This window comes from Taudactylus pleione, unplaced genomic scaffold (assembly GCF_031769625.1).
Source record: "Taudactylus pleione unplaced genomic scaffold, aTauple2 ptg000043l, whole genome shotgun sequence".
Classification (NCBI taxonomy): Eukaryota; Metazoa; Chordata; class Amphibia; order Anura; family Myobatrachidae; genus Taudactylus; species Taudactylus pleione.
In genome coordinates this window covers 13,645,782-13,657,837 of record NW_028284445.1, presented here as the reverse complement: position 1 = coordinate 13,657,837, position 12,056 = coordinate 13,645,782, and the positions used below count along the sequence as shown (strand labels likewise).

The 12,056-nt window shown below is 40.2% G+C and overlaps 1 protein-coding gene across 1 annotated transcript in view; it reads left to right on the top strand.

The window, feature by feature from the left end:
* MTUS2 (microtubule associated scaffold protein 2) overlaps positions 1–12,056 on the top strand; it is a 486,382-nt gene that overhangs the window by 338,812 nt on the left and 135,514 nt on the right. Inside the window, exon 5 of the mRNA XM_088460265.1 lies at positions 9,912–10,001. Within this exon, the coding sequence (XP_088316391.1) occupies positions 9,912–10,001 (90 nt within the window). The remainder of the gene's footprint in view (positions 1–9,911; positions 10,002–12,056) is intronic.

The following is a 12,056-nucleotide window of genomic DNA, read 5'->3' as shown; positions in this document are numbered from 1 at the left end:
GTTCCCTGCACCTCGGACGTGAACCCCATAATGTTAGGGACGCCGGTATAGAGGAGCCTTGACGTTTGCCCGGCGCTTATTCATATATTTGCAATTGTATGTATCTAATACCTCTGAATTTCTATTATTATGTAGGATTCAAGTATTTTTGGTGATATAGCTGCAGTGTGCTGGAGGGAAAATCCCTTTTTTTCTGTAGCTCAGTGTAAACCCCACCCTTTACAAGCACCTGTGCAATGTCATTAAGCTGATGTGAGCGACCACCATACTTTTTGTTTGCACCCCTGGGGGTAGATTAGGGCTAGGCACCCTCCCCGGGAGGTTTAGGTTTAGGGTGCGGGAAGGGGGGGTTAGGTTGCAGGCACCCCTGGGGGGACTTAGGGTTAGGCACCACCCCTGAAGTTTTAAGGTTAGGGGGGGAGAGGGGAGGGTTAGGGTACATACCAGCTGGCGTCGGGGTCTCCTCCTGTCAGGCTTCTCCTGTCAGGATTTGAACCAATGGCTAAACAGCCACCGTTATTTCATACAGATCCCTTTATTACAATATGAAACAAGTAAAGCCCCTCCGTCTAGCACCTGGGCCCAAAGTATGTCTCGTTATGCACTACATGTGCACAGTGCCACACAGTCTTTGCTGTCACTGTGGGGCACCATCTTTCTGAAGAAGTCACTGGGAAGATGGTGCAGCGAAAAAGGGGTGCCTGCTTGCCGGCACCAAGTCGGTTTTCTCTGGGTGCAGCGAGGGGGCTGCTCTAATTATTTTATGGAGACAATAAAACAGCTGACCCTAGTCAGAAATATTTTGTTAAGGTGCTATTCTCTAGGGTTTGACCATGATTTAAGTCTTCACCTGGGACAATATAAGTGTGTGGGGGTTGAACAATGTTTAGCAAATAAGCTATTGCGTTGTTGAGTGTGTTGATCTAGTAAGAGATGATGACCTCTCCACTCAAGTGATTGTGTTAATGAGTACAGTGCTGCATGTAACAGGAGAAGTGTCATGATCATACCTCCCAACATTAGTATATCTAAATTGGGAACATTTTACTTGTGGTGACTTACGCCAGAGGGAAGAATGGTATAAGATCAGAATTTACTGCCAGGCAAAGTTCACCAACTGGCCTTCTGTAGACAGTTCATAGGAATAGGGTTGAGATTATCTGCCTCTAACTGACTCTAACTACCACTGCCCTACTGACTCTAGCTACCTCTGCCTACTGACTCTAGCTACCATTGCCCTATTGACTCTAGCTATCACTGCCTGCTGACTCCAGCTATCACTGCCTGCTGACTCTAGCTACCACTGCCCTACTGACTCTAGCTACCACTGCCCTACTGACTCTAGCTACCACTGCCTACTGACTCTAGCTACCACTGCCTACTGACTCTAGCTACCACTGCCCTACTCAGTATAGCTGCCACTGCCTGCTGACTCTAGCTACCACTGTCCTACTGACTCTAGCTACCACTGCTTGCTGACTCTAGTTACCACCGCCCTACTGATTCTAGCTACTGTACCACTACCCTACTGACTCTAGCTACCACTGCTTGCTGACTCTAGTTACCACCGCCCTACTGATTCTAGCTACTGTACCACTGCCCTACTGACTCTAGCTACCACTGCTTGCTGAATCTAGTTACCACCACCCTACTGACTCTAGCTACTGTACCACTGCCTTACTGACTGTAGCTACCACTGTCTGCTGACTATCTATTTCTGCCCTACTGATTCTAGCTGCCAAGGTCTGCTGACTAGAGCTACCTCTGCCCTACTGACTCTAACTACCACTGCCTGCTGACTCTAGCTACCACTGCCCTACTAACTCTAGTTACCACTGGCGTACTGACTCTAGCTACCACTGCCTGCTGACTCTAGCTACCACTGCCTGTTGACTCTAGCTACCACTGCCTACTGACTCTAGCTACTGTGGGTTGCTCTACCCTTCCCCTTGTAATGTATAGCATTTACACGTTGTACTCACTGCTGTGCATTGTATTTATGCTTTATTTTATATGTAATTTTTGTATGGTGCTGATTACACCTAGTGGCTCCTAACGAATAACAGATAATAATAATAATAATAAATTATTATTATTATTATTATTATAATAACAATTATTATAATTATTATTAAAATTAATAATAATAATAATAATAATAATAATAATAATAATAATAATAATAATAATTCTGCCACTTTCATATACTTATAGAATAATCTTTCCTATAACGTTTGATAAATATTCAAATATTTAAATATATTTTGGTACAAAACAAAAATAATAGTGCACACTGATTGTGAGCTTTCTGGGTAAGAATGTCTCATTTAACTCACCTTGTCAGATGTGATGAGCATTCATTTTAAATCCCAATGTCTCAAACAGTGTACAGTATCAAGCAGTGTACAGTATCAAACAGTGCATAGCTAGTCTATTTCTTGACAAGGTATATTTATGAAAAAAAAATCCAACACTAGTTGTGTATAAAACTAATGGAATATTTATTAATAATAATACAGTATCTAATCTTGGGTCAAATTCATTCCATGTCAAGAACAAAATTGGTGTGTGATTCCAAAATGCCTAATACTGGTATACAACATGCATTCTCAACAAGACCAACATACAAAGAAAAAAGAATATATATATATTTTCTAAATTGCTGAAAAAAATTAAGAAAAAAATTTGGGGAGTAGTCAAGACAAAATTCTCAACTCAGTTGTCAACATGTAACAATTATCTTACAAAGTAAAAGGTTTAGATTCCAGATCCATCCATCAACATGCTAATAGTCCTTGTATAATCCAAATAATGGTCTGTCTGAGGATGAATAGTTGGTGTGATAAATATCAATAGAATTGTACAAATTACAGCACAATCTCCAGATAGCAATAAACAAAATGTTAAGCAGAGTATGTACAATTGTAGCTCACAGACTGGTAGGACAGCAACTTCACAGTATAGTGGGCTAGCCGAATTTAGGAACAATATTGTATTAACCCTTTTGCAGTGGCACGCTGGCGAGTTCCTTCAAAAACTGTTTGCAAGTGTACCTAGAAGAATTGAAGAATTTATGCTGTTTTGAATGGTGGTCACACCAAATATTGATTTGATTTAGATTTATCTTCTGTTCATTCACTTTGCATTTTGTTAATTGGTAAAAATAAACTGTTAACACTTGTAATTTTTTAAAGCATTCTTACTTTGCAGCATTTTTTTCCACACCTGCCTAAAACTTTTGCACAGTAGTGTGTGTGTGTGTATATATATATATATATATATATATATATAGACAAGAATCACATAGACCGGGTAAAATCCTTCAGCATCTTTGCATCTTTATTTCTCACCATAGGCAGGTATACAGGATACGGCAGTTTCACAGGCAAGATGTTACACAAAGTCTTCAAAACAGCAATATATTCTTCATAACTGGCAAATGGCGGCACTCGCGGCGACTAACAAACTGCACAAAATCCCGTTGATATTGTCAACGTTTCAGGGACCTTTATTATCCCTTTTGGCAGGATATAGAAGACATAAGACAAAGAGAACATCCTACCTTAATTACCATCACCCACGAGTGAACAGACGCCAGGAGCCCGTCGCAGACGCGGCTTCATCATGACGTCATCATACTGTGACTCACCCATCACCAAGGAAACAAACAACACATACACAGACGGAAGCCTAGGAGGAACAAAAATAATCCAATTAGGTACATTATAGATATATTGGAACAAATGTTACTAGACAAGCCTGCCCTAGTAATTAATTACATTATAGTCATTGGAAAACTTTCAATTTCATTGTAATTATTCAACATAGTTGATATAGATAGGTTAGATAGCCTATAAATGCAATAGATTATATTAAAATACGGCAAAGAGTTACCTTAATAATAGAACCAGATAAACACATATCAGAAACAAGGTATCAAAGTCCTTGATTATTAAAGATCAAGAAACCTGATATAGACGGTCACAGAAAGCATTGTAGCCCTAGTTGTTCATTTAATCCCTTAGGGGTCAGTGTATCTAATAAAAAAATCCACTTGGATTCTAATTTTAGTAGCTGTCGTGACCGATCGCCCCCTCTAAAGTTAGGTGGGACGTGGTCAATAATTTTATACCTGATCGAGGCCAAACTATGTTTCGCCTCCAAAAAATGTTTGGCCACTGGTTGGTCACTGGATCCCCTTTCAAGTGCCAATCTAATTGCACTTCTGTGGAGTGCCATCCGCTCCTTGAACATCCTATCCGTCTTCCCGACATAATTTCTACTACACGGACAGGTTATCAGATAGACCACATATTTGGTGGTACATGTCAGGAAATGTCTAATCGTGAAGGATTTACCTGTCAGAGGATGATAAAACAGGGAACCACTGGTCATATACCTACATGTTATACAATTAACACACTTGAAGCATCCTAAGTTTTTGATAACCAAGAAATTACTTGACGAGCTTTGTGGTTTAGAGGTGACATCCGATTTGACCAGTAAATCTTTTAAATTTTTACCTCTCGTATAACAAGACATAATTCTTTTGTCTCGAATATTAGATAAGTTCTTATCACTTGAGACAATGGGCCAAAGCCGTGATGTAGAGCGTTTAATGTTGTTACTTTCAGGGCTATAGTGGTTAACCCAGACTATGCGGTTTTCAATTGTTTTATTTACTTTAGGGGTGAGCAATTGCTCCCGAGATCATTTTAATGCTTTGTTCTTCTGATTAAGTAATTCACTTAAATTATAGCCTCTCTGTAGAAACTTGTTTAACATTTTATCAAGTTGCGGTTCTACTTCCTCTCTATTGCTGGTAATTCTACACACACGTAGAAATTGAGAGTATGGAAGACCCTGTTTAAGACCAATAGGATGGAAACTTTTTGAGAGTAACAAGTTGTTTCTGTCAGTTGTTTTAACAAATAAATTAGTCTTAACATGTCTGCCATCTTTCTGGATGTTTACATCCAAAAAATGTATCGAATGGAGATGATGTTCAAACGTAAATTTAATTGGATGCAAACTATCATTCTGGGACGTAAATATTTCACAAAATTTATCCAAAGGACCATCCCAAAAGATCAGTAGGTCATCTATATATCTCAAATATAGATGCAGATGCTGACTGATCTCTTTACTAGCAAAAAATAAATCTCTTTCCACCATAAACATGTAACTATTGGCGTATGACGGTGCCACTGCTGACCCCATAGCACAGCCCCTGAGATGAAGATAGTAATTGCCATCGAAGTAAAAATAATTTCGTTTGAGTGTCAATTCAAGTAATGTAATCACTAGGTCAATATCGGGACCCTTGTAACAAGGGTTATTAGTCAAAAGTTGTCTTACTGCCAATAAGCCACTTTGATGGGGAATGCTCGTATAGAAGCTTTTGACGTCTGCTGTGCACAAAAATAATGACTCTGGTAGTTCCGGTAGTTCCTGTAATCTCCAAGGAGGAGATCTATAGTACCTGTCAGAGGTGCCAGTAGCACCTGTTCCCGGGAGAAGGCTCTGCAGCTGCGGCTATTCTATTGCATGCGTGCTGCTGCATCAGCTTTCTAAGGGGGACAGGGGGCCACTGGCTTCACAATAGCGCATGACCACCGACACACATTCCCTCCCTTACTGCCCGCATTGGGGGTCGAGCCAATACATCAAGCCCCACCCCTGTGGCGTATGCCGCGATTTATGGGAATATTGGGGTGGGGCTTGCCTATTTGGCTCCGCCCCCAATGCGGTCAGTGGGAAATAAGTATATCGGGGTCATGCCTAATGTAGGAGGAGAAGCCTGGGTCCGTTTGCCATCTGTACCAGCAGCAACTGCTGCTTCAATAGTAAGAATGTATGTACTGCTTTAGTGTGTGTATATATTAATGTGTTGTTGTGTATATGTGTATACTGTGTATGTATGTGTCAATGTGTGTATATGTGTTAGTGTGGGTATGCTGTTTATGTGTATGTGTGAGTGTTTGCCCCTGTCTTCATGTGGCCATGGGGGGGGACCTCCGTGTGGGGCTTTCGGGGGGGGGGGGAGGAAGGCTCTATGCTGCTCGGCTCTGTGTGTCTTGAAGGGGGCCCCCACAACTTAGTTGCCCTGGGGCCCCCACAAGCCTTAATCCGGCCCTGTGGATTGGTTTTGCCAAAACCACCCTTCCGTGTTTTGGGTTCTGGGTTTTGTGTTTTGGATCTATATTTTTTTGGAAAAAAGCATAAAAACAGCTAAAATCACAGAATTTTTTGTTGTTGTTGTTCCTACGCTATTATTAACCTCAATAACATTCATTTCCACTCATTTCCAGTCTATTCTGAACACCTCAATATTGTTTGAGGCCAAAAGGTTGCACCGTGGTAGCTGGATGACTATGCTAAGCGACACAAGTGGGCGGCACAAACACGTGGCCCATCTAGGAGTGGCACTGCAGTGGCAGACAGGATGGCAGTTTGATAAAATAGTCCCCAAAGAGTACATACTTGGCACTGCTACTTTGTTGATGCACGTGCGGCTAACGCACACACAATAAACACTTTTAAAATGTTTTAATTTTTTGGGGGCACTTTGAGGGTTACACCGCCCTTCAACAGACACCTGGCCCTTGACTTATGAGACAGGCGCACGCTTGGCGCTGCTACTTTGTTGATGCACGTGCGGCTAACGCACAAACAAACACAGAAAAATAAACTTTTTAAATGTTTTAATTTACTGGGGCACTTTGGGGGTTACACCGCCCTTCAACAGACCAGTTGGCCCTTGACACAGAAAAAACAATTTTTTTTTTGCACTTGGTGGGAGCACCCCTGATGGACAGAGCACTCCCTGGACAACACTACAGCACCCCTTTAGGACTACAGTGACACAGGAGCCACTGAAGCCCCCCTCTTCTGCACACAGCTCCTATGGACAACACAGCCGTTATGGGACAACAGCACTGCACAACACAGCCCAGCCAGCCCCTATGGACAACACAGCCTTTATGGGACAACAGCACTGCACAACATAACCCAGCCAGCTCCTATGGACAACACAGCCTTTATGGGACAACAGCACTGCACAACACAGCCCAGCCAGCCTCTTTGGACAACAGCAGCACCAACACAGCAACCCCCACCCTCCCTCTTCACTGTCCACAGCCGAAGTGAAAAATGGCGCAGACGAGGGGACCTTTTATAGAATCCAAAACCCACGAGAATTCGACAGTGGGATGATGACGTTTTGCCTCAATTTCAGTTCCGAGCCAGGCTGGAAAGCCCGAGCCTGACGGTTCCCGGCTCGGCTCAGGGGGGGGTTTGGATTTCTAAAATCCAAACCCGCTCATGCCTAGTTTCAAGTAATATTATGAAGAGCATAAAGTATAGTAGTGAAGTTCAACGCAGCCCAATTTTGTAGACAACATGTAATGTTTTTCTTTCTGGCACTAATATATACAGATTGCCACCACTTGAAACTCATGAACAAGCAACATAAAGCTGTCCATGAGAAAAAGAAGACGTCTCCAAGTGTATGCCTGCCCCTTTCAGAGTTTGGCCCTGTGATTTGTTGATGGACATGGCAAACTCTAGCTTCAGGGGGAATTGGAGACGCTTAAATTAAAATGGTAGATCCGTAGGTATTATGGGTATCATGCGTACAGTGCCGTAACTAGGCCTCCCCTATCTTTTTACTCTGGCCTTTCCCATGAGGCCATGGCCCTTTTTCGGGTGTGTTATCTCCGTATTTAAAAAATAGGGGGGGCGCCAATGCTCTTTCTGGCACAGGGCACGAAAAAGTCTAGTTATGGCTCTGCCTGGGTATGAGTACGTTTTCTCCCTTTGCTGATCCTGCCAAAATGGTAGCTCCTCGAATATTTTTTTAGAGACTTGCAATACGAAATCTTGTACCGTTACATAGTTTGCACTCTTCCTCCATCTTCCTGATTGTTATTAAAGGATGAGAGGATCATAGTGAAATTCTGCCTTTAGCATAGAAGCCCAATTAGTCCTCTTCAAATTAGCACGTGTAACCCTTTGCTGTTGAAGCCTTGCATCGTGCTGTTTGTCCAATTGGAGTGCTCGAAATAAGATTTGATAGTCATCAGCAGCCTGTTGATGCGTAATAGGCTGCTCTTGGGTCCCAGTGTGTGTGTGTGTGCGAAATTATTTAAGCACCACTGGAAGCAAACTATACTGGAAAGTGCACAGCACCCTCTGCTTGGGAAAGATAGTAATGCTATTTTCTTGTAATGCTATATTCTTCTTTTTTTCTAGTGCTTTTCAGTGGGTTATGGGAAAACATATAGCTTATGTTCTAATCCAGCATCTAAACTATTCTTATACCAATTTTCAAGTCAATCGATTGAAAGGTTTGGACTTGATTGAGCAACAAACATGCATTTCATTTTTATATATTAGTAGGGATATCCCCACTTCACGTATGCTCCACAGCGCAGGACAGCTGCTGGTATTCAGAGCTGTTTCCTGACCAAGAGCTGTTTCCACCTCTGCTAATAGCCGGCACTTCAAGAGAGGTTTCCCTAGCACTTGCTGCTTGTTCAGCTTTGGGGCAGATATCCTTAGTCTCCACGTTCTACTGATGGCTCAGGGTGATGGAGGCTTTGACATGTTTAAAAAATGTATTTTTAGCCTAAATATGCCTTTGGGATTTTAGAGTATAACCTTACCAAATTGTTTTTTTACTAGGAAAAAGTCCCTGCAGTTTAAAAAAAAACTTTGCTTGTAACACATAATCCTCTTCCCAACCGCCGCACGCCTTCTGTTTGAGATGTCAGCTGGACAGCTGAGGATTCACAAAGAAAATCTCTGAAGACAAATAAAGGCATCCTGTAAGTGTCAGTCTTCTCAGAAAAGTGTCTAGCTGGTTAAAGCCAGGATCAGAGATCAAGAAACCCTTTATCCATTAACTGTATTACTGAGGGATGAACCCTGACTATCTCTATTCAGTCTTCAGCTGATATACACATTTATTTTTAACATGATCAGATTCTTTTTTGTTGATTTTTTTTTACTCACCACCTGGGCATTGTAAGACCAATTGCTACGGTGGCTGCATGTGGCCAAGTCATAATTAAGGGGAAAGGTATATTACATACAAAGTTATATGCGCACACATGCAAATGATTCACACAATGGCATTTATCATATTGGGTCAATAAAAATAAATGCTAAATCATTTTTTTTATCATTCATTTTTATTACCATTCTAAATCTGATGATCAGAAGCTTTGACAACCCACTGGTTAGTAAATAACTAAATGTTTACACCATAAAGCATTTTTCTGCATATGGGGAAATACCTGTTTACATAATTCTACCCAAAGTTACTATTACACAATTAGGGTAACCCCAAAATGTAATCCACTGCTTCTCAGGGCTATAAGAATATCTACTATGTGAACTTTTCTCTACGTCTTAAGTAATGAGGCCTAAAATCCAATGTTTTATTTATATTCCCCCCCCCTAACGTGCCAGAGAAACCACTTCCCCAAGCCAACACTATTTGCAGGGATTCTAATGGTGCTGGTAAGGGTCTCTACAGCAATCATGGTAATGTATAAGGTCTACTGAGGAATCTACTTCTCTCTGACAGTTGGGTTGGCAGGAGGGAGGGAGATTCCTTCCAGACGAGTCTTGGCTCAGTCAAAAGGTTTCTTCTATTATTCTGGTAGCAAGAAAAAAATATATTATCTTGATGGCTTAGCTGTGATAATGGCCACTTGCAAAACTTCCCCTCAGGCATCGCTTTATTCCCCCTGGTCTCCAACCCGTCTAATGCCATGAATTTCTGATATCTGTATCCATTAATATTCAACGTACTACATCAAGGAGACAGCCACCATTTATTATAATGCATCTGTATTATATTATTGTTTCACCACAATTTAACTTTATTTGTTTTTTTGTTTCAGGGCTAAAGAAAGAAATCCAAAAAGATCAAGAAGTAATTAAACCTGCTGTTTCATCACCAAAAAAACAAGTCACCAGGCTACACTCGCCAGGTAGAGAATCTATAATAATGGCTTATTATTATCTTAATGTAAAATGTTGAGCTTTATATTATTATATATGGTTTGTTTATGTTTATTCAAAAACCTCATACACATCGGCACTAATTTAATGCTTTAAAGTCAAATCTATGCGCTTAGATGCTGATACAGTAATGTAAGCAAATAGACTTACACGCACACACAGTTTGACAAACACACTCTTCACTGTGCGACAATTTAAAAAATGCCCCCAACATTTAGAAGTGCTAATGCTATGTGCATAATACAGTGCTGATCTAAGACAAATATTGAGACACATTTTCTTGGAGGAGCTTTGAATGCCCTATTAAAACAGGGAAAACTTTTTCCTGGTTTACTTAACTCTATCTAGATAATTTATAGGTATGAGCAAAACTATTCTGCAAAGTTTTTGATTCTATGAAGCTGAGCACTTCAACATTGGTCAATCACTATGTCAAATTGGGGCTAAAGTATAATCTGAATAAAACCAGATTTTTATTGATTCTTTTAGCGCAACAAATTAAAAAAAAAATAACTGAGCAAATTTTTTAATTACTGTTATTGCTTGGACCAATAATAGAAGATTGATGTTTAATGTTGTTCAAAATAGAACTGTCAGTCCATTATAGCAAATCCTTCAGGGATCAGAACCACAGGAGATGTTCAGATAATATTTACAAAAACAGAGACATTGCTATACAAATTAAGTATGATCAACAATGTAGCTAAAACCAACAAATAACTCACCGACCCACAGCCAAAAAATTCAAAGTTGATGAATTGTCGACCAGGAAAATTGATTCTTAAAATGTATGGAAAAAGATAAGACATGGATATAACCGGACAGTATTATAAATTTTAAATTCACAAAAGCAAAGAAGTGTTTGTGTTTCAAAAATGTATATTAAGCATTTTTTAAAAGCATTTGTATACAGTAATTATTATTGTTTTTTTTTTTACTTAATAAAATAATTTCCACCACATTTCAAAATGATGTTTCGATACTGTATATATAGATTTCCCGGAAAGGATTCACTGAGCCTTTACTAGCCAAACCGTCGCAGCAACAGCTGAGAAAAAACTAGAACAAAATCAAAGGGACATGAGTTTTATCTGCACTGAAGTTTTCCTATTACAAATTAAAAAAGACAATTTAAGTATGACACTTAGCATAACGTATGCGACCCCAAACAAACAAACTCGGGAGCATATGTGCCACTGTCAGGCTATTCAATGTGGCAGATGTTCTAATCTACCTGGCAACTGCAGATACATCACACAGTGAGACAGAAACATTCTCCCTTCTTCTCACTCTCTCAAGTGGGTGTTAAATATTCAAAATGATTATAAAGATTCTGAAATAGATTATGAATATGCATGTTCCTTTAGCTTTTTATTGCTGAGAGATTTGAATTTATGCTTGGACCTCATCAACATGTCTTACCTAATACAATGAGCCTCAATCTGTACTGCCTTTTATTGTATTATTATTCTTTATTTAAAACCTAAACATAACTTCATACTTTACAATGTGTTTCACACCACAATAAATTATTCTGGCTTAGCCAAAATCACCAGGAAATGGAGCTGTTTATTGGAATCCCTTTGGTACCAGCCTAGGGGTGGCTTCACATGCCACATGAATCTCTGAGGTTATAGGGAGGGCTGGCAATAGCTGATGCTCTCAGGGTGGAAATGGCATTAGTAAGTCACATGTTATAAAATAATATAACAGGGACTCAGCAATTTAAGACTTTAATATAGTTTGATCAGAGATTACCACTGAGATTACTATAAATTGCCAATTTGGGCTGTGCAAGGCAGGCTTTTTAAAGGTAGGGTATATTAGCTCTGATACCCCTTTGTAGGGCTGTTTAGCAAATAACTAAAGCAGACCTCTTGGCCACAGACTCTTTCTGCCTTAATGGGGAACCTAACTAGTAGCCATGATCGATACCACACTAGTGAGATTTGAGGACCAACTGTTCTAGACATTTGAGCTTTTGTCATTTGGGAACCATTCATTTCAGTCACTAAATCCATTTT